This window comes from Stenella coeruleoalba (assembly GCF_951394435.1).
Source record: "Stenella coeruleoalba genome assembly, chromosome: 3".
Taxonomy (NCBI): domain Eukaryota; kingdom Metazoa; phylum Chordata; class Mammalia; order Artiodactyla; family Delphinidae; genus Stenella; species Stenella coeruleoalba.
The window spans coordinates 157,974,593-157,996,127 of NC_137148.1; the positions used below are offsets into that span (position 1 = coordinate 157,974,593).

Genomic DNA, 21,535 nt, shown 5'->3' on the forward strand with positions numbered 1-21,535 from the left:
CCCACTTTTGCAGGGGTTGTCCCTCTGACCTGGAGCCCTTCTTGGCACCCTTGTTCCCCCCACTGGGTGCAGGCATTGGCAGGTGAAGTTCCAGGTGTCCTTTCCCCCAGAAGGCAGGCTGCCCCACCATAAATAATGATGTGCTCTAACAGGTTGAAAACCAGTGCTGAGTGCTCTGAAGACAGAATTGCCTTCAGCTCTCATTTCTTGGAAAATCAGAAGCAAAACAAGAACCTCCATAATGAATCCAGGCTGGGTTTTGTCTTTATTCCAATGTGGTTGTAAGATGTTTTCACTTTTTCTGTGGAGGGCCAGGTTGTATGTATGCCTCCCAGCCTTGGAGATGGGGGGCCGGGTGGAGGGAGCCAGTGCCATAGCACGCAAAGGGGATGGGGGTGAGACAGTGGTTAAGAGGTCCCTTGGTGGCCTGGAGAGACAAGGGTGGCTCCAGGTACAAGTCCAGCTCCCCATGATCTAAATGCCCAGGCTGCCCCTTCTAGCGTGCTCACCTACCTGCAGCTGAGCACTCTTTGGCCCCTCTGCCTTCCCTGCTGGCCACACATGACCCGGAGCTCTTGGTACACCTGAAGTTGATGCAGGGGACCAGGCCAACATGGGACCCCAGGATGCTGACCACCAAAAGGACAGTGCCCCTCCCAATGGGCTTGCAGGTAGTCTTGCTGGAACTCAAGAGATTTACCACATTTTCACACATCACGTTCTACTGTGACACATGACAACAACCTTCCCTTTAGTATGAGACACTTTCCACTTAAAATAAGTTTATTTAAGTACAAAGAATGAGTCAACACAAAGAAGAATAGAAGTAGCCATACTTGGCCACAACTAAGCCTCTTTGGGGACCTGGGGTGACCCCCACAGGCCCGCCCTCCAGATCCCTGGGCCTCAGTCGCTGTCATGCCTGCGCTTCCTCTTGCAGCAAGTCGAGGAGTCTGAGTCATGCCTAAGGGAGACCAAGGGACACCTGGCGTGAGGGCCGCTGCCTGCCCAGCACTGTGTCTCCATCCCCAGGCAGCTGCACCTACTGGATGGGAGCAGGGGGCTGTGAGGAATCCGGCCCCTTCCCGTGCTCCTTTTCTTTCCTCCTCTTCTCTTTCTTGTGCCTCTTCTTCTTTTTCTTCTCCTTCCTGCTCTTCCTGTGGCTTTCAGGGCTGCAAAGGATGATACGGAGTACCAGGAGCCTCTGGGGTTTTGGGGGTCTAGCCGGGGTGGGGCCACCACAGTAGCCACTGACCATGTGTAGCCATTTCAACCTCAAATCACTAAAGGAAACTCCTCAGTACCGTGTGTGGCCAGTGGCTACCATGGTGGGCATCACAGACACATTCCAACCATGGCAGAAAGGTCTGCAGGGCAGCACCTGACAATCTCATGGCTCCTTCCAGCCTTCCCATTGGGATGCCCCTGCACTCTTGGGGCCGGGTGGTGACCCCCTCCTGTGCTCCCCAGACCCTCGCACAAGTGGCCCATGTCTGAGCATCCTCCTCCAGGGCCCCTGACCCTGCAGGAGGTTGGTAGGCAGTCCTGAGGCTGCTCCAGGGCTCAGAATCTCCAGAGGCTCCTCAAAAGAAAAAAGGGGCTGGAGCTGGGGAGTTCACTGACTGGAGAAGCAGCCAACATGCCGAGAAAACAGTGAGTTCTGTGCCCTGGGAGGCCTTACCCCGGCTCCACCTTCTCCTCTGACCGAGGCTTCTTTTTGGTCGAGGCCGGGGAGGTCCCTGTCCGACTGCTCTCCACGCGGTGGTGCTGCCGAGAAAAGCCACAAGCCACTCAGGGGGTGTGCGGGGCGCCCTGGCATACCGACCGGCGAGAACCAGCCAGAAGCTGGGAGGGTATCCCCAAGGAGAGACGGCCTGCCCCCATGGCCCTCAACAGGAAGAGGCACTCAGACCGCCCCCCACCCCACCATGGGATCCCAGGATGTTTGGGGGTAGTTACCGTGAACACTGAAAGCCCCAGCTTAGCAGCCTCTTTGTCTTCCCGGGACAGCGCCACTCGACCTGCAGAGCCACTGCGGGGACGTGGGTGAGATCCCCCCATGGTGAGACACACCCCCACAGACACACCCACGGCGAGGACCGCCCATCCCCAGGCCTCCCTAGAGAAGTGGTGCGCCCAGACGACCCGTGCTAGCGTCCACCTGGGCGGCTGACAGTACGGAGCCCCGAGGAGCCACGCCCTCGCGATTTCTGGGGCCCCCAAGGACCCTCTGGCCCCGCACCTGGAGCTCCCCAGGCCCAGGAGCCGGTCCACTCCCTTCTCGGGGTCACCGCCTTCCCGCTTACAGACTTCAACAAAGTCCTGTTGGGGAGGGGAGTGCAAGTGCTCACCGCAGCGCAGGGTCAGACCCCTCCCAATCCCGCCCCCGCACTCCAGGAGGGCCCATCTCTCACCTCCTTGCTCAGGCCGGTGGGCTGCTTCCTTACGTTCTTGTAGCCTCTGCGGGGGCCGCGCGTGAGCTTCAGGGAGCTGCGGGCCTCGCCTCGGCCCCTGCCCCTGCCGCGCCCCCACCCGGAGGTAAACCAACACCCTCCCCACCCCCACCCCGGCCCAAGCTCTCAAGGCGCACTCACAGCGCTGCCATGAGCGCCTCCTGCTCCGCCTGCCTCACAGCCGCCAGCTCCTGCTCCCGGCTCAGACCCGCGCTGTGCTCCCGGCCCTTGGCGTACCAGGTGAGGTCACGGCCCTTCTGCCAGCGGCCCACCGGGGCCATGAGCGAGTTGCCTGCGGGGAACGGAGCGCCGAGTGCTCGGCACGGCCCGCGGGTCGGCGCATCCCCAGCCCGCGAGCCCCCGGTCCCTGCGCCCCACTCACCCAGGTAGTTCTCCCTCTGCTTATCAGTCTTCACATCCTCCCAGCTGAACTGGTCCTGCCCGCCGCGCACGCCGCCCCGGCTGGAGCCGAACATGGTAACAGGCAACCCTCTACCTCCGGACTTCCCGGTACCCAGGCCCCACAGGTCCCCGCTCCCACTCACGCGTCGCACGCGGTGACGTCACGCCTGCGCCAAACCCGTGCGCTTGCGCTCTGTTCCCCCCTCGCCTCCCGAAGGTGTCCCGCCCTGGCGCGCCTGTGCCTCAGTGCCGGCCCCCGAGCGCTTGCGCACTGCCACGGGCCCAGCGGTGGCGCTGGCAAAGGTGCGGAGGCTGGACCCGGGCACCCCAATGACAGGACAGTCGTTATTAGAAGTCACATAATGTGGGTGACGCCCCAGAGTCACTGTTCCCATTGTGTGCCGTGTTCCCTTGGCTGTGCCGGCAGAGGGGCAGGCACTGGAGAGACGTCTGCAAACCCGCACTGAGTTTCCCGGCTATAGCTGCTTGAGGTTTCGATCAGGTAGCAGGCTGCCCCAGAGACAGGGAGCCGCCAAGGTCAGGTCGCGCCTGCACCGCTCGTCCTCCGCCCTCGGGGGTACCGGCTGTGTCCAGTTCCCAAGGAAGCACACCTCATCGCGTTCGTTCCCCAGACAGCGCAGAGAACGCCTCAGTCACCCACAAAGTGTTGGCAGATGCTTCTCATTCGGCACCGTTTCGGTCATTGCTGCTGTCAGGTGATGGCTCAGTATCCGAAGTAAATTGAGCTAGTTGTAGGGCAAGCGCGTTCCGTTTATCACCAGAGCGAACCAGACTAGATTCAGTGATAACGGTGCTAGTGAGTGGAGGGGTGCCACTCTATTAGCCAACCCCTGCTGAATTGAAACCGTCGGGTGAACAAATGTTCTCTGAGGAATTTACAGCAAGGTGTCAAGAGTGTTATTCTGTATGCCCTTTGTATTAGTCCTTTCACAAGACACTGCCCTCCTTCAGGTTACTCAGTGAATTCACCTGATGGGCTGGCAGGACATTAAATGAGAAGAGGCCTTTCACCTGGCCTTCCTCTGAACCTGCTTTCTCGGGGAATCCCTCACTTGCCTGACGGCTGCCGGGGGCATCCTTGAGCAAGCCAGGTTGGCAGGGCCTGAAGTGGACAGCTGCTGTGGGGGCCGGGGGGTGGTGCAGTGCAGTGGACGTCCCCGTGCAGCTGTACAGTGCTGGTGTGGTGAGTGGACCAGAAGGGGTTGGCCTTCTGATCTAGAGATAAGGTACAGGGTTCATCTCCCACAGGCTGCTGGCTCCTGCCTCCCAGGTCATGAACAGAACGCCGTCCCCACCATCTACTATATGACAGTGCTCTACAACTGGCCCTCAGGTTTATGAAAAGGAGCCTGACAACCAAGGACCTAACGAGAAGCAGCCTCAGGCCTGGGCCGGGTCAGCTGCCTTAAAAAGGCTGGGAATTGCTCCCTTGGGTCTTGCAGGAAGGCTGCCAGGGTAAAATCAACCCCTGGAGCAGAAAGGCAGCAGTCAACTGGAAGGCCTAGCAGATTGTAGCTACAATGCACTGCAGACCTCAGTGGCGTTAACAAAGAGGGGCGGCCAGTCCCTTTGGCCCCTTTGATGGGGAGCATCTTCCCACTGCGTGCTGGGTAGGGCTGAGGGAGCCCTGGTGAGGGGTAGGGCAGGCCAGCTGTAGGCTAGGTGCAGATGTCCTTGGATCCCAGACACCCTGCTCCTCCCACCTACTCTTGGTGGCCACTGTGCTCCCCCAGGAGAGTCCCTGGTGCCCTGAGGCTGAAGGCAGCGCTAGAACCAAGGGGGCTCCAGGACCCAGAGGGGCAGGTACAGCAGTGGCCAGGCTTCCCTGCAGTAGGAAGAGCACCCATGACCTCGGTACTGTTGAAGGATCACATGCCCTTTGGACCTCATCCTAAAACCACAACTGACCTGATTCTAAGCTCTCCATTCAGCTCAGTTGTAGAGACCCTCAGGCTAGGGCACATGAAAAGGAAAGACAAGATGGACACAGCTTCGTGAACACATGATTTAAAGACACATGCCCCTCCCTGCTCCACAGCATCCCCCTCGGTCAGAGCAGCTTCCAGGCACCATCACTTTTTGGTCCAAAACTGCTTGTACTGCTCCACATCGAAGTCGTCACCGATCTCTGGCTCCTCCTCCTTCTCTTTGACCTGGGCCTCTCGTTTCCGGAACCGTGCACGCCTCTCCTCTGGGGACAGAGAGTCCAGGTCCACGGGCATCTGCGGGGAGGAAGGGATGTGTACATGGCTCAGGTGGAGTGTACTAGGATGTTCTCCAGGGTCTCCACTTCACCTTGTTATCATCTACCACACAGTTTAGGTCTTATGTGTTCTGTTGGGTTTTCTCTCCCTTTGAAGCTTTTATTTTTTAAAAAACTTTTTCTGCTTGTTTTCTCAAGACGTGATAGTTTTTTGAATACACACCTCACTACTGCTTTCTCATCTTGATGTGTGGAGTGAGCTCCAGGTCACCCTCCTCCCTCTCCTCAAACAATTCTGACCCATGACTCGCCTTCCCTCCCCAGTCCAGTGATGGTGGGTTCTGACCCCATGAACCCCTAGAGGAGCCGTTTCTACAGGCTAAGACCTGCACCCCAGGGGAATGTTGGGGAAAGAAGCTTACTGTGAGTATCTGTCGAGGCTCCCGGTAGCGGATGTGGATGGTGGAACCATCCTGCTTGACCAGGAGCACAGGATAGAGGCGTGCGTAGGTCTGCCGGTGCACTCGAGTGAGTGAGGCTCTGTTGCAATCAGCCCGCTGGGAGGACATATACAGTTGGCGGCGGCTCTCAAGGGCAGCCCCTGTCACCACACGCTGCCAGAGCAGTCTGCAGACACACACGTGCTGGTCAGCGGTTGGTGCCAGGACCAGAGTGGCCACGCAGCCCAGCTCCTATGGGGGCACACAGCAACCCGCACCAGGGCAGGATGTGGTCAGAGTAGCTCCACCCCACATCCAGAAAGAGGCTGCAGGGGTGAGCCCACAAAGCTCTCAGATGGGTGAGGACAGAGTCCACAGCCAGGACCCTGGTGGGTGTCTCTGGTGAGGCCTGGCCCCATAGCTAGGGTGCTAGACTACAACATTGAGTGGGAAGCTGACTTCCAGGGGACTGCAAACCTGGTGCTTGGACTGACCATTTGAGTCCATCCCACGCCCCCTTCCCCATTCACACATTGAAGCCCTAACCCCCCGTGAGATGGTGTCAGGAGGTGGGACCTTTGGGTGGTGATTTGGATTAGATGAGGTCGTGAGGGTAGGGTCCCCCCAGTAGGATTGGTGCCCTTATAAGAGGAAGAGACCAGAGAGCTAACTCTCTCCTCCATGTGAGGACACTGCAAGAAGGCAGCCATCTCTGAACCAGGAAGAGAGACTTCACCAGAACCCTGCTGGCACCCTAATCTCAGACTTCCAGCTTTCTTAAGCTGCCTGGTCTGTGGTGTTCTGCTAGGTCAGCCCAAGCAGACCGAGACAACTGGTCCACTTGGCTTCTGAGTGTGGTGGGCGCTCAGCCCTCCCGCACACAGCAGAGCACATGCTCCAAGGTGACAGGAAAGGGCTAGGTACTCTTCATGCCCCACTCTACCCAGCCACGTGACCCCACATTTGTCTCACCCACTCGGGACCTCGATTTCCCTGTCCCAGCCTTTCCCTGTGACCCCCCGCCCCAAAGTCCCTTCCAGGCTGGCTTTCATGCAAACTTGAATTCAGAGCCCCAGGCTGTGCCTCAGTCCATCCGTTTCCTCCCTCACAGGTTTGAGGAAGAATGCATTCAAACAAGTACCAGAATTTCCTGGAATTGTCGGGTACTCTGGAAGTGACCTTCTTCTCCTGGCATTCTTTTGAACACTCACGGTGGACAGGCATCCTGCACACTCACCATGTGCCTTTTCCCAAACCCCTCACTGCATGGGCAGTCACATCATTGCAGACCTTCCCAACAGCCTCCCACCTGGTCCCCATTTCAATTCCAGTTAAGTTCTCCTGCTTTGTGGGTAGTGATTCTAAAAACCTGATATTCACATCACTTCAGTAGCTCCCACCAGACTTTCAGGACTTCTCTCTCCACAAAGCAGCCAGCATGAGCACATGGGCCACGCACAGCCACAGTATGGCAGCCTCTGCTTTGGTTGTGGTTCCCACCACCCCCTGCACTCCCCAGCTGACACCTCAGGCTGAGGGCCCATCTCCTCCACTAGCCTGATGGCCTGGGGCAAGAATTGCATCTTATTTGCTATCAAGTCCCAGACCCTCCCTAGCTAAGTGCTTGTAAATTTTGGCAAAATGAATCCAGTCCCTGCCTCCAAAAGTGCAAGACTGGAGAAAGGAGGTGGTGGGCAAACTCCAGCACCAGAGGAACCTGCAGTCAGTTGGGCAGGGCCTGTACCTAAGCAGCACCAGGGAGCCCAAGCGCACAGCTGCTCCAGAGAACCTGGGGTTGGTGACTCAGGAGGCTTCTGGAAGGGGCTGGAGTCAACCCTTGAGGGGAAAGAGTGGATGTTTTCCCACCAAATAGCAGCTGCAGTTCCAACATGAACCTTCTCCAGCAATGAGGGCCCTCCTGGGAACGCTGCAGCCCGAGTCCCTTCTCCATCTTCATACTAACCCACAGCTTCAGGTGCCACATCCCTCTCCCTAGATTCCACAGAAACAATTCAAAACCTACATTCATTTTCTCCTCCATCAATACTTCTCACCTGGGGGAGACCAGGGAGTGAGAGGAACATGCAGACGGGGAGGCAGTTCTGGTGGTAAGAGAAGGAAGGCCATGATCTTCTCCATGGCTGGCCCGCAGGCTCTGAATAGGACAGTGACCACCATCACATCTGTTTGGTGCCAGGTACTCACAAGTCACTTCCATTCCTCCTTCAACACTTAAGGTGTCCACACATATGTACTTGTATGTATTCTCTAGATAAACACACTGGCTCTGGAGGTTTTCCTGAGGCAGCAGACCCTAAGGCTCTTGAGTTGGCATTCTTTGGGTGGCCCCATTACAGCAGTCCCAAGAGGCCTGGAAGTCCGTGCTTACCCAAACAGTCTGCCCTTGGCCACCATTCCTCCTGCAGCACGTGAAAGCCCAGGGTCAGTCACTGGCCCAGTGTGTGACCTGCTAGGCAAAGAAATGAGAGACCTTTTTAAAAGGCAGGCTTTTCCACCTAACTGATTCTCACCAAATCCCAGCCAGGAACAAATTGGTCTCCGAGAAATTACCAGGTCAGTGCCAGTCTTGCCCAGTAACCTATCAGGCTTCCAGCCCTGACCTGGCATTAGAATCACCTGTGGAACGTTTTTGACCCGGAGATGCCCCAGTCCTACTCCCCAAAACTCTGACTTAGTACGTCTGCAGCAGGGCCCGGGACCTTTGTGGTGGGTTGCTGAGTCACGGGAGCCACTCTGAGGATGGAATGCAACGTAAACGGCGAAGACTAGCTCATACCTTGTTTTCCAAGGTCATTGCATTCTCACAAAATCCAGCGAGGTAAAGATTACAAAAGGGCAGCCGCGGCTTACTAAACCTTGAGTCCCAGGGAAACTGAGGTTTCCGCGGTGACAAACCTGTTGTTTCAAATGTCGAAGACCTGATGTATCAGACATTCAGACCCCAGGAAAAGAGCCCTCCCGGCCGCGATGAGAAGGTTTGCCTCGCTATCCCCAGTCAGGGCAGGGCACCTGCAGGCTTCCTTCCGCCTTAGGACGTGACTCAGCAGGACAACGAAATGCTATAAACCTCCCAAGCGATACCCGCCCATTCTCTCGCCCTCGAGGGCGGCTTGCGGCGGGGCCCGGACCCTCCCTTGGGGGAAGCCCTCCAAAACCCGCGCGACGCGGCGCCTTTCCGGCACCAACTTGCCACCCTCACCGCCTCCGGAGCGGCCTCGAGGACCAGCGGCCAGGCCGCCACTGGCCAATCGGGCGCCGGACTAGCCAGAGCCCAATCCACAATCACCGTAAACGCGGCTTTCAGTTCTCCTGCAGCACCGCCATAACGTCATCCGGCGGGCGCAGCGTCGTGCTGCGCTGACGTACAGCCTTGAAAGGCGGGGCGAGGCCGGCGCAGCTCTGACCAGCTTGCCCGCTGGCTGAGGCGGGTCCGGCGCCAGCGCTGAAGTGCTTCTCTGAGGGGCGGAGAGAGGCCGGCGCGGCGCTACTCTGTGACGTACGTCCCCGCGGGCGGTGGCGGCGGCCCTTCATGCTGCGGCGCCCGCTGGCCGGGCTGGCGGCGGCCGCCCTGGGCCGGGTCCCCTCGGACGGTGAGTGGCGGCCCCTCGCGTGGGGGCGGAGGTCCGGGCGTGCGCAGGCCCACGGGAGGGCCTTCCTGGGGAGTCCGGTCCCGGGCTCGCGTGTCGCTGTCTGAATCCGCGGAGGAGAGACGGGGACCGCCGCTGCTTGCGTGCGAGGGGCCGCCAGAGCCCGTGCTGAGCGCCGGTGTCGTGGACCTGCCTGAGGGACTCGTGGGGCTGTGCTCGTGAATTCTGTCATCCCGCCAGGCACCGAAATTGCCCTCGGCGGTCCTCAGTGGTTTCCAGAGTTCCGTCTCGGAGCGAGCAAAGCAGGGTAGACAAGGAGAGGGTAGTGTGTCTTCTCATGGAGTTTGCAAATTCAGGGAGGCTTTCCTTCGCTTTGAAGTTGTATCCCGTGTGTCTGTGTTTTAGAATTGCTTTTGGTAGTTACTATTTTACTTAGAGAAATTAAAAGGTGGTTCCCCTGTGTCAGTCCTCAAAATGTAGGAGGAAATTCTCCTGGCACGGGAAGATCCAAACAGCTTGTAAAACCCCTGCAGCTTGAGGACTTCATGCTGGATGCCATTGTGGACCCTGCAGGATGCGTGGGGGCAGAGAGGGGAGCAGCCTGACACCCCTCTCCAAGGTGGGCCACACAGCAGAGCCGAAAACCCTGCGAGATCAGGGTTTTGAAAGACCTTAGGTTGCCCCTGGTATGGCAGAGTCGCAGAAGTCCCGATTAGCTCACCCGGCCTGTAGATGTATGTAGTCTACCCCGAGCTCAAGAGGAGCAGCACAGATAACAGTTGTGAAACCCTCCCGGTGGTCCAGCTTTGGTGCTATGTTTGGTTCCCAAATATTGCCAACGCAGGGGCGTCCTAGGTGGGCAGAGCTGACTGCTCCAAGGACTCCCAGCCAGGAGGGCCCCTGGGACTGCTACAGGTTCCTGGCCAGCGCCACAGCCCAGCGCTGCTGGACATTGCAGATATGGGTACTCCACGCAGGAGCAGGTGGTTGGTGGCAGGCCTTCCTGACTCGTGGGCATGGTAGCTGGGGTTCAGCTTCCCTCAGGACAAGACACCCCAAGTCTAGGTTGCTGGAGCTGCCCATCTGCTGATTTTAGACATTGTTTTGGGAGCAGTGACAGGGAGTGAGTCTCCACCCAGATGTTGGTTTGAGGAGGAGCAGTGAGGGGTGCCACCTCACATGTTATCAATGTCTTTTGATAAGGGTGGAGGAGGTGGAAGCTCAGGTGATGACTGGCCAGTGTGGGATGAGGCCCACGGGGACAGGAGGAGGGAGGCCAAGGTGTGCTTCTCATGGTCAGCCTTGCACGAGTCCCCTGTGAGTGCCCCTTGGCAGCATGCCTGGCCAAATGTGGACTTTTCTGTCATTCTTTCACTTCCCAGACCATGACTTGTGAGGGACCCAGGAAAACCTTCACCTTCGCCACCAGGACGGATGTGGGGTGGGTGTGGCTTCCTGTCTTATCATTGACAAGCTGAATTTCCTGCCACGTGAGCCCCCACTCTGCCCTTTCCTTGTAAGAATTCCACACACTTGCCTGCACACACCAGGCCAGCTTGTGATCTGGGTTGGTGCCACACCAGTGATAGGTGTAGTTTGCTTGGGCTTTCCTTTAGACTCTGAGAACACGTTGATCCAGCCCTTGACCTTTGTCTGGAACTGGTAAGATCAGCAGTTTATTTGAGGAGCACATTCTGCAAGTTCTGAAGTTGTACATTTTTCTTCAGCCACACCCAAACTTTTTTTTTTTAAACACTTGAACTGTTGATCTCCATCGTTTGCGTCACATTTAGCATAGCCCAAGAAACACGTTCAGAGGATTTGAGGAAGAGCAAGAAGGAAGGTATTATGATGTGGTTGGGGGTGGAAGGAAGTGACCCCAGTCCTCAAGGAGAAAAGGGGAAGCACAGAGGGTGAGCTGTTGGGGCACTGGTATGGAGGCAGGTGCTCTTCAGTCGGACTCTGACCCCTGGCTGAACCTGTGTACCAGGCCTCTGTTCCCCCTGGGTCCGTCTCTGATCCTGTGCGTGCTGGGCCTTGGTTTCCCCTGGTCCCTGGCTGAGCCTGCATGTTCCAGGCCTTGATTTCCCCTGGTCCCTGGCTGAGCCCGCATGTTCCAGGCCTTGGTTTTCCCTGGTCCCTGGCTGACCCTGGTTGTGCTTGACCTTTGTTCCCCTCTCTGTGAGAGTGAACGCTGCCCCAACCAGAAGGGCTTGGGCTTTTTCTTGCTCCATGATTTGTATGTCCTAGACCCCTTTCCCTTTCATGCTCCCTCTGCCTTCCCTTAGGGCTAGAACTGAGGATCTCACGTGGGATTGAGTCCCGGTTCTTCTCCTTGATGGAAAGAGATCCAGAAGCAGCTGTGTAGTGCCATGACAGGCCTGAGTCCTCCATAGTGTGGCTTCTTGCCAACACTTTTGAAGGACAGGCTTCCTCTCAGGGAAGGCATGGGCTCACCCCACTGCCGGGAGAGGAGGTGAGAAGAAAATCGCTGGCTGCGTTGTGGCTCTCCCACTTCAAGTCAGGTTCTTGAAGGTTAAGTGGTTTCTTAAGGTCATTGGGCCAGGACATGTCCCACACACGGAGCACCTGAGGCCAAGGCCAGCGTAGTCCTCCTGTCCCACACAGCCTTTTGGGGGGATAGGGCATGACCAGCTATCCTAACCCAGATCAACTCATGTCTTGTGGCTTGTGTTTCGCAAGAGGGCTGATGGGGTTTGACTTTCTCTTCTGTGTATCCTCAGAGGGTTGCACCTTGTCTTAGTGTCTCATGGAGGAGTGGGGAGGGAAGTGGGGTGGTGGCCATGCCCAGCCCTTGGGACAGGGCGGGAAGGCAGGTGGAAGCAAGAAGGAGAGCAGGAAATGCTTCTCGAGGCAAGCCTTCCAGGGCTGCCTGAGGAGCTCTTCGTGAGGGGTTCCAGCAGAGAGCATTCCAGAATGCACAGGCTTGCACCAGCGACTCCTACAGAAATTGCATCCCTGATCCTTATTGCTGTCCTTGTGAAATTTCCAGTTTCTTTCCAGGAAGCTGGGGTTCAGAATGGTGGAATAGTCAAGGAGTAGAGGATACAGAGCATTCCTAACTGCCAATCAATTCTACCAGCTGCTGGGGCCAAAATCAGGCTCAGGGGTATCTGGCACATTTGATCACTGGGACTGAGAGGCCCTGAGGTCTGTCCCACACTGAGTGTGCTCCTGTCAAAGGTGGCTTTAGTGAGCACTCTATCACCATGATCACTAGGTGGAGCCCAGTACCCAGCGACTCCCCAAGTGCCTTCTGCAGGGCTAGTCCACTCCGATGTGGTCACTGTGGCTCGGGCCCTTGTGCTAAGAGGAGGTGACCTCAGGGAGGAGCCCCACGAGAGGAAGGACTCTGGATCCCACCCACCTCAAGGCAGTGGTGCTAGGTGGGTGCCCCCTCCCCTTGTCATCAGTAGTGTAACCTTTGAAGGAGGGCACGATGGATGGCCAGCACTGGGAAGGCCTGGGGCCTGGACTTGAGGGGCAGGTTGGGGCTCAGGAGGATACCCTGTGAGGAGTGGGCTGGCAGGGTAGGGTGATGATTTGGACCCAGGCAGGGAGTGAACTTTGCAGCCATCAGCCAATCCCCATGCGTGCGTACATACCTGCTGCTTACTGCCAGTGGTTGTTGGGCTGGGGATGGGAGGTCTCAGTGGGATGCAGGTGCCGTGCCCATGCCCCCAGGGTTCACAACATGGGGTAGAAAGCCAGATAGAAACCAGGTAAGATGATGAGTAAGACTTGTGCACAGCATGCTCCTTGAGGGTTTCAGGCGCTGGGACTTCCACGTGTAGCGTTTGGTCCTGATTGAAGACATGTCTTCCCTATGCAGGTTTGCAGTGTCCAGATGTTAGAGCTTATGACCACAACATCTGGCCATGATTGCAGGCATGGGGGACAGGGCAGGAACTGCCAGGGAAACATGTTAGGGGCCTGTGTGCTGGCCTGGAGGCACAAGGCAGGTCAAGACCATGTAGCCTCTGGGTGTTGCTGGCAGGTTTACAGTTGAGGGCTGTGGGACGTGAGGGCGGGGCACCTGTTCAAGTTGGCAAAGGAGCATAGTGTTCCTGAGGGGCTTCTTCATAGATAAGCAGGATGGGTCCTCCCCTCCCTGGAGGTGGATACCCCAAGTTGGATCCAGAGGGCACCAGCTGCATCCACTGAGTTGAGGGTTTGTTGCTCTGAGCAGGGCCCAGGTAGGCTTTCTGGTCCATCTCTTGTGAGCATTGCCATGTGTCCACTTGATGTTGCCTCCGCCCTGGAGAAACTCACATTCCTGTGGCGCCTACATGCTGCCGGGTCCTGGGAAGACCTACACTGCTGAACAACCACAGCCCTCCTGCTTGCAAGGTGGGGAGGCAGTGTGTGTGCGGCGGTGACTCGGCCCAGTCCAGAGGCCAGGCACTGTGGTGGCAGACCCCAGCCTCCATTGCCTTTCTCTTGCCAGGGCTCCTCTAGGAGCAGCAACCTTACTCAGGGACTGACTGGCCCCCAATATCTCCTCTGTCCTCCTATGCCCCTCCACCCCGACGTAGCTCTCTCCACAACCGTGGTCACTCACTGTCAAGTCAGGACAGACTCAGGGGGGTGGGCTGGGTTGCCCACAGGACATTCATTCTGCAAAGGAAGGAACTTTGTGAAGGCCAACAGTGAGCCAGAGATGAGACCTTCCCATGCACCAGTCCTTAGGGTAGGGCGGGGGCTGCGGTCTATTGGGCCACAACAGCAGTGGGCTTACAGTCGGACACACACACATGTGGGCATTTGTATGGTGGCACTGTGTCTGGGTGGGAAAGTCAAGACACCAGAAAGGAATTGGGAGTCCAGTGGGACCGTTGCTAGATAAAAACGGTGTACTGTTGTAATAGGAAACTTGGAAGAGACAAGGGAACTAAGAACGGGTCACTTAGAAGTGACAGGTAATTGATGAGCTCCTCTGGGTCCATTTCTTCTATCTCTCTTCAGCAGGGGAACGTATCTGTTTCCTGACTCCTTCTCCGGGGTGTTTGCATATGGCATGATGGTCCCAGAATAGCTAGCTATGCTTTAGCCAGATTACCCAGGTTGGCCTCATTGCGGATTAGGGAAGCAGTGACCACCTGGGGCCCGGCTGGAGAGCTGCCCTGGGCTAGATGACTGGGTGTCCCCAAGCAGAGTGGCCTGTCCCTCCTGGGCCTCATCGCTGGTCTGCTGGCCACTGACTGCTCCTCCACACCTTACCAGGCACCCCACAGACAGAGCCCTGCTGGTGTAGGCCAGCTCACCACACGCCCTCCCAGGGTCTCCCTCCGGAGCAACACATAGCCTCCCAGCCCCCTAGCTCAGTGCCTGCCTCGATTCCTGTCTTCTGAGGCTCCAGATGCACCTGACCTTCCTCAGCCCATCTTGTTCATGTGGCTGGGTGGGCAAGTGCGCATCTCTAGGGTGAGGAGCAGCCTTTGCCCTCTGCTGAGCAGGTGGTGCTGGCTGCCCTGGGAGGGATTTAGTGCTTAGAGGGTGGGGAGCAGGCAAGGATTACCACTCTCCTCTCAGCTCATCCCGAGCAGCCCCAAGGTGAGCACAGAGGCTGCACCCCACGCAGAAGGTAGGTCCTGTATGAGGGGTGCTGGGGTGATCCGATGGGCACAGAGCAGGCTAAGCTGATGCTTCCAGAGCTCCCCCACTATTCCTGCCCTCGGCGTGTTCACCTGTGGCAGGTGTCTGAGCCCTGTGCTATGAGCTGGGAGGGTGGCACCCATTGCTCTCCTGCTGGCTTCATGAGACCCAAGTATCAGAGAAGGGGAGTCAGGAAGCTGTGGTCGTTTGTGGTCAGCCCCTTGCTTTTCAGTGGAAGTTCCCAGAACAGAGCTTGGGTTCCGCTGACCTTGACCAAGGGCACCTCTGGGGTGTGGTGCCAGGAGACACAGGAATTGGGACCCGGACATGCCCCTCCCAGGAGCTCCTTGATGGTGGGATAGGAGTGGACAGCTGGGGAGGCCACACGTTTGTGGTCAGTGCATGTATTACCAGGTAGCACGCCCAAAGGGAGGCATAGCCAGGGTTTGAGCATGGCTCTGAGTGACTGCCCACAGCTCTGCCCAATTTCTGGGGTGAATTCACTTGGGGCAGAGGTGGGGGCACTGCAGCCACCTCGCCCACTTCCATAGGGAGCAAGGCCCTGCTGATATTTGTCTCCCCTGTCCCCCGCTACAGGGATGTCAGGACCAAGGCCCGTTGTCCTGAGTGGACCCTCAGGGGCTGGGAAGAGCACCCTACTGAAGAGACTCCTGCAGGAACACAGCAGCATCTTCGGCTTCAGCGTGTCCCGTGAGGCCCCAGGGGAGGTGGGGGAGGGTCTCAAGGAAGCTGGGGGCGGGGACCCCTGCTGACATGCTCTGAAGCCCCCCACACTCCCACACGGTGGGGCGGAAGCCCCCACACTGCTGACCCTAACCTGGAGCCTCCTCTCCCACACCCCGAGATGGGCTGAGCCAGGCCCTGTGGGCAAGGCCCTGGGGATGGGATGCCTGGGGCTCCAGGTGTTGTCCCAAGTCAGTCACTGGTACTTGTTCCTAGACACCACAAGGGACCCGAGGCCAGGAGAGGAGAACGGCAAAGGTGAGCTTGGCCAGCCTCAGTGCTCCAGCACAGGAGTGGAGCAGCCCTCCCTTTGTCAGAGTGATGCATGAGGCCTCAGTCTCCCCATCAGCTCCTCCTCCTTTGCAGATTACTACTTTGTGACCAGGGAGGTGATGCAGCGGGACATTGCCGCAGGAGACTTCATCGAGCATGCCGAGTTCTCAGGGAACTTGTATGGGACCAGGTGGGCCATGCTTGGGGCCCTCCCTTCCTCCAGTTCTCTCAGGAACCTAGAGTGGGCAGCCCAGGCAGGGATATCTCTCTGTGGGCACTGAGCAGCGGGTCTCCCCTTGGCTGGGCCCCAGGTGGGGGGTTTCTTTCTGTGGGCTGTCTGGGCAGTTGGGGCAAGGGACCCAGCCCCCCAGGGGTCAGGATGCAGCCACAGTCAGGGCTCTCTGGGCCACGCCCTCCTGGCCCAGCCCCACTTGTGTCTACCTGGCCAGGCTGCTGTGAGAACAGTGGGCCACACGAGGGCCTGGTATGCAATGAGGACTTGGAGGACCTGGGTCTCATAGGTCGGCAGGTTGCACTCCCCCCCCCACCACCTCCAACCCCTGGGGTAGCCTGAGAGGGTCCCTGGCACAACAGCAGCTGCCCCTCCCAACAACCCACCAGAGCAGGGTCTTTGCTGGCTCCTCGCACCTGGCTTGCAAGGCCTGGAAGCAGTGCCTTGACACAGGCAGGCGTGCCTCTGTGCATAGCCTGTCCCTGAGCCACCTAGCTGGGTGAGGCAGGGACCCCACAGGACCCAGCATACTCTGCCCCAGGTGCAGATGGGAAGAGTGGTGGGCTGCCGAGTGGGGTCATTTGGCCACTGTGGGGACACTCAGTGCCTGCTGAGGGGCAGTGCCCCCAGTGGATGAGGAGCACATGGCACGTGGTGACCCTAGGGTGAGGGGCCAAGGCCTACAAAGGGTGGCCAGGGGATGAGGAAGCCCAAGGGCGTGCCGTGTAGTTCTGTGGGGGCCATAGCCAGGGCATCCCTCTCCAAGCAGGGCCCCAGCATGCAGGATATGGGAGGGTGGTCGCCATCGCTAGCCTGAGGGCACGATCCAGGGGGGTGATGCCAGAAACTTCTGGAGGCATGCTTGGCGGGTGGGACTGATTGGGGTGATGGAGTGGTGTGGGGCCTGGGAGCAGGTGCCAGGAGGAGAGGCCCTGGGCCAGGGTCTGAAGGTGCCTCTCCCTACTGCCACACCAGACCAGCAGAGGGCCCCCTTGTGCAAGGGTTGCTCAGGGAGTACTTCCAGAAAGAGGGAGCAGATGCCACAGTTAGGGTGGGCCCCTGTGGGCACCCCCAGAGAGGCCCAGAGCAAGGGGTGGGCAGTAGATGGTCCCACTGAGGCTCTTCGAGGCCATGGGGTCTGCTAGGGCCTCAGGAGCCCACAGCTGAGTAGCCCCCCTCCTATCATCCCCCAGCAAAGCAGCTGTGCGGGCCGTGCAGGCCATGAACCGCATCTGCGTGCTGGATGTGGACCTGCAGGGCGTGCGCAACATCAAGAAGACCGACCTGCGGCCCGTCTACATCTTTGTGCAGCCACCCTCACTGGATGTCCTGGTGGGGGCTGAGGGAGGAGGGCGGGGGGGCAACCCTGGAGGCTCTGACCTTCTGACTTTCATACTTCGTCTCAGGAGCAGCGGCTGCGGCAGCGGAACACAGAGACGGAGGAGAGCCTGGCTAAGCGTCTGGCTGCTGCCCGGGCTGACATGGAGAGCAGTGAGTGTGGGCACCTATCCCTCCGTGTCCCTGGACCCTCTCCAACCCCCACAGTAGAACAGTCCCACCCAGCAAGGGGCAGAGGAGGGCTGGAGCCATCACCCAGCACTGTGGTCCACGTGAAGGGTCCCCGGACCCCCTCCTCTGTCACCAGAGCCTCCACTGACCCTGCTCCCACCCTCAGGCGAGGAGCCCGGCCTGTTTGACCTGATCATCGTCAACGACAGTCTGGACAAGGCCTACTGGGCCCTGAAGGAGGCGCTCTCCGAGGTGGGCTGGGAGTGGAGGTGGGGCCTCAGACCTCTGTCTGGCAAACGGGGAAAATAGGCTGGGACAGGTGATATGGCGGCCCCAGGCCCTGGGCGAGACCCTCTTCCTTTTCCCAGCCTCTCTTCCTTTCTCCCCGGCAGGAAATAAAGAAGGCTCAAGCAACTGGTCACTCCTGAGCAGGTCCACCGGCTATAACTCCTCAGGTGGGGCCTAGGGCCTGGCACCCACCCGCAGCGGGCCAGGATCTCCGGCGGTGGCTCTGCTCACCTCAGCTAGCACCCAGGGTTTGGGGTGCTGCGTATCTTCCCTCACTCCCCCACCGTGACTGGAGGACTTTTCTCTCACCCCCTCTCCCCATGTCCCTTTCTAGGCTTCCTCCCCACCCTGCCCTATCAACCCCCCTCCCATGGAAGCTGGGCCAACATCCAAATAAAAAACTGCTGGGTTAGAGTGTCCTTGAGCCCTTGGATCATGGCCCTGGGTGGGTGGGGCCACGGTATACCACTCCAGACCCACCCCCCACCCCACCCTGCTCTTGGCAACCACGCCCTAACTGGCCAGCCCCTGGAGGTCCTTGGGCAGCAGCATCCATCTGACATCTGCTGCTCTGGGCTGCCGGCCCCCAGAGAGGGCTGCCCCTGAGCTGCTGCACGCTACTTGCCCAGGGCTCCCACCAGGTGGGTGCAGGGCCTCATCCCCCACTGTCTCTTTGAGTTGCCATTGAGGCCGGGGTCAGAAGGTCCTGGGGGCTCATCCTGCATGAACCACTCCTCCTGGTCCCTGAGCTGGGCTGATGGTGGCAGAGGGACAGACATTGCATACCTGAGGAGGGACTGAGACTACAGAGGATGGACCTCTGCATCTGGGGGCCTTGTGCATGGCCCACTGGGGGTCTGGCCGGCCGTAATGTTCCTGGAGAGGCCAGCCCAGGGAAGACACCTGGGGGCCTCTGTTAGGGTTCCAGGCTCTGTGGAGTCTCAGAAGATACCTCCAAAAGCTGCCCATCTCAAGTTGGGGCAGCTGAGTTGTACTAGGCACAGGAGGCACTCGCCTGAGCCCTGGTCCATGCCCAGGCCATGCTCCTATGGTGGAACCCAGACAGATGGTGGATGCAGACCTGGAGGAGGCAGGGAACCCAGACAAATAGAAAGGCTGGGCTCCATCCAAAAGTCCAGATGAACAGTGGAGGGCAGGCGGGAGCTGGGCCTGGACACTGGACGGTGGGCAGAGGGGCACTGGGCAGCCCCTAGGCCTGGGGGCAAGTGAAATGGGGCTGGGCTGCCTCCTGACCTACTCTACAGCCTGGGAGAGACTGGTTCCCTCTCTGGGACCCATCCAGCCCCAGGGACAATCAGGGATTCAGACCCCGAGCCTCAGGGGGAACAATGGAGCCCTTGAAGGCCCTCCCCCCACATTGTGCTTGGTGGTGAGAGGTGGCCCTGGGTCGGGTCGGGCCCTGGACTTAGCCGGGTGCACACCCTCAGGAGGGCTGGTGTCCAGCCGGCCAGCAGGTGGAAGGGCTCAGAAGGACTTGTTTCCTGGCCTGGAAAAGGTAGGGTACCACCAGGGGACCAGGTTTGGGGTGCCCTTTGGGGCTGAGCAGCACCCTGTTTACTTTGGGCCCAGGGTCTCAGGGGCCTGGACTCAACTCTCTTGGAACAGCCAACCCCGGGAGATAACGGGTGCTGAGCCTGGTCGGGTGGCCCTCCATTCTGGGGGTCTGTCCATCTCAGGCCCACTGCCCTCACAGGGCCATCAGTCTGGGTGGTGATTCAGCTGCAGTAAGACTCAAGGGTAGGAGGAGGTAGAGGCAGAAGTCTGTCCCTCCCCCTCCCCCAGAAGCTGCTCAGGCCAGCTGATGAGCAAGGGGGGAGGGGGGTGGGCCTCCGAGCAGCTGGGACCCCTCAGGCCATGTGGGACTGGCCAGCCCCTGCCAGCTAGGCAGCTGCAGTGTATCCAGAGGCTGATGCCTTGGGCTATTCAGCCCTGGGGGAAGGTTGGGGAGCCCCAACTCTTCCACATGGGCAGACAAGCTGTAGTTGGTACACCTGCCTGCTGTCCACACTGCTCCTGGTTTAGCCTTTATGTGGCCACGGGCACCTCCTAAACCCTTGTGGCCACCTGCTAGGTCTTGCGTCCTCAGATCTGGGTCCTGGAGGCTAGCAGAGCAGAACAGACTCCTGTTCTCCAGGAGCAGCACCCACTGCGCCACAGATGTGAGTTGTCTGGATGCGGATTGCATGCAGGGTGGCTGGACATGAATGGGGAGCGGGACTGGGCTGGGGTCCCGACAAGGGGCAGCACGGCTGACGGGCGGCAGCTGGTGCTGTGGTATGCCTGGCTGTTGGAGGAGCAGGTGGACACAACAGGTGTTCAGGGCAGGAAGGGGGTATGCAGGGCAGAGAGAGTGGCACTGCCACACACTGAGGGGGCAGAGCCTGCAGTGGCTTTAACGCGGCGTTTTGGGCCGCATCAGGGTGGAGGGTTGAAGGAAGGGTTGAAAATGTGGGCACCCCATGGAGTCCGAGGGGCACAGTGTCCTGCCCTTGGCCAGCAATGCCTGGGGAGGTCCTTGAGGGGGCACCGAGCTTGGGCAGGGGTCCTGGTTCAGCCTCACACCCTTGCTCCCCCTGACACCTCCCGCTGCCAAAGCCCAGGGTTCTACGGCCCAGGCCACCCTGTAGCAGCAGTTCCTGGCCTGGCTGCAGGAGCGGTACAGGCTGCGCCACCATGACTCACTCCCTAGGCCTGTCCCCACCACACCCTCCACTCCTGCAGGAGGCCCCTCACTTCCCAGGTTCCAGGCTGGAGCAGAGCAGAGAGGGGGCCCCCTCGTTCCTCCACAGACCCAGAGTGCCATGTCCTAAGGTCACCATGGGACGTGGTTACCAGCCCAGCCACCTGCACCTCCAGAGGCCCTGGGAGGGAGGAGGGCCCTCCCACCTCAGGTTTACACCAACCCTCCCCAGAGCTTCCAGGCAGGGCTCCATTGCCTCAGACATTGAATCATCCCACTGGCATTTGCTGAGCGTTTGTGTGATTGGGGGCACTGAGCATGCGCAGTAGGGACACCTCACTCTTCTGGCTGTGGAGGGAGCTTCCCAGAGGAAGGCCATTGGAGCAGTACAAGGCAGAAGGCAGTGCGTGTGTGTGCCTGAGTGTGAGGATGAAGTGTGTGGGCGTGCAAATGCGTGTATAAGTGTGTGGGTATGCAGTTGTTAGAGGGAGGGAGTCCAGACATGGTCAGCTCTGAGGTGGGCAGGAGCAGGTCAGGAAGTTCCTGAGGACCTCTGAGGATATGGGCTTTGTGCTGAGAGCCCCAGGCTCCCTGGGACCCAACCCAGTGGGGCCTGTGTCCCCACCTTGGGGTGCCTGCAGGAGGGGAGATGGGGGTAGGGGACTGGGAAGGGAACCTGGTCACTAGCTGGTGTCTACACTGTGGGAGGCTGTGGTGTGCACTGGAGTTGCTGGGGGCGGATGGATGTGGCAGAGGGTCCCCAGGCCTGGGGTCTGGGTTTTGGGCACCTGGGTTGGGGGCGGGTGCACACCTCTCAGTGGCCAGGGGGTTCAGGCAGGACGCAACTGGGGCATCCGGGACAGGGGCACAGGGAGGGAGGGACATGGAAGACAACCCACAGAACCACTACCAAACTGACAAGGGGGAGACCTCGTGGGCATCCTAAGGCCAGGCTGTGAGGGAGGCCACCATTGGGAGGCCTGGGGGCTAGTGGAGGTGGAGAGAAATCAGATTTCTTCAGGCATACAGCACTGGGGACTGAGCA

General features: G+C 59.1%; 3 protein-coding genes across 7 annotated transcripts; 1 reads left to right on the forward strand and 2 right to left on the reverse strand.

The window, feature by feature from the left end:
* Positions 1 to 760: 760 nt before the first annotated feature.
* Positions 761 to 3,008, reverse strand: LOC307183394 (multiple myeloma tumor-associated protein 2 homolog). Its single transcript, XM_079915833.1, has 8 exons — positions 2,836 to 3,008; positions 2,595 to 2,745; positions 2,415 to 2,460; positions 2,243 to 2,322; positions 1,960 to 2,032; positions 1,682 to 1,767; positions 1,047 to 1,172; positions 761 to 964 (listed from the first exon to the last, which is right to left on the reverse strand). The coding sequence occupies exons 1-8, from the start codon at positions 2,927 to 2,929 to the stop codon at positions 907 to 909; spliced, it is 714 nt and encodes a 237-aa protein (XP_079771959.1). The 5' UTR covers positions 2,930 to 3,008; the 3' UTR covers positions 761 to 906.
* Positions 3,009 to 4,842: 1,834 nt separating this feature from the next.
* MRPL55 (mitochondrial ribosomal protein L55) lies at positions 4,843 to 8,966 on the reverse strand. 5 transcript variants are annotated; one of them, XM_079915842.1, is made up of 4 exons: positions 8,827 to 8,966; positions 7,909 to 7,986; positions 5,502 to 5,706; positions 4,845 to 5,098 (listed from the first exon to the last, which is right to left on the reverse strand). In XM_079915842.1, exons 2-4 carry the CDS (start codon positions 7,932 to 7,934, stop codon positions 4,949 to 4,951), a joined length of 381 nt encoding a protein of 126 aa, XP_079771968.1. In that variant the 5' UTR covers positions 7,935 to 7,986; positions 8,827 to 8,966; the 3' UTR covers positions 4,845 to 4,948. The 5 variants fall into 5 exon arrangements, with proteins under 5 accessions (XP_079771971.1, XP_079771968.1, XP_079771969.1 ...); XM_079915843.1 differs by having other exon boundaries at positions 7,909 to 7,989; positions 8,827 to 8,965; XM_079915841.1 differs by having other exon boundaries at positions 8,740 to 8,895.
* Positions 8,967 to 8,998: 32 nt separating this feature from the next.
* Positions 8,999 to 18,202, forward strand: GUK1 (guanylate kinase 1). The gene is made up of 8 exons (XM_079915835.1): positions 8,999 to 9,130; positions 15,341 to 15,454; positions 15,704 to 15,745; positions 15,854 to 15,950; positions 17,186 to 17,324; positions 17,399 to 17,483; positions 17,668 to 17,753; positions 17,894 to 18,202. Exons 1-8 carry the CDS (start codon positions 9,070 to 9,072, stop codon positions 17,927 to 17,929), a joined length of 660 nt encoding a protein of 219 aa, XP_079771961.1. The 5' UTR covers positions 8,999 to 9,069; the 3' UTR covers positions 17,930 to 18,202.
* The last annotated feature ends 3,333 nt before the right edge of the window (positions 18,203 to 21,535 follow it).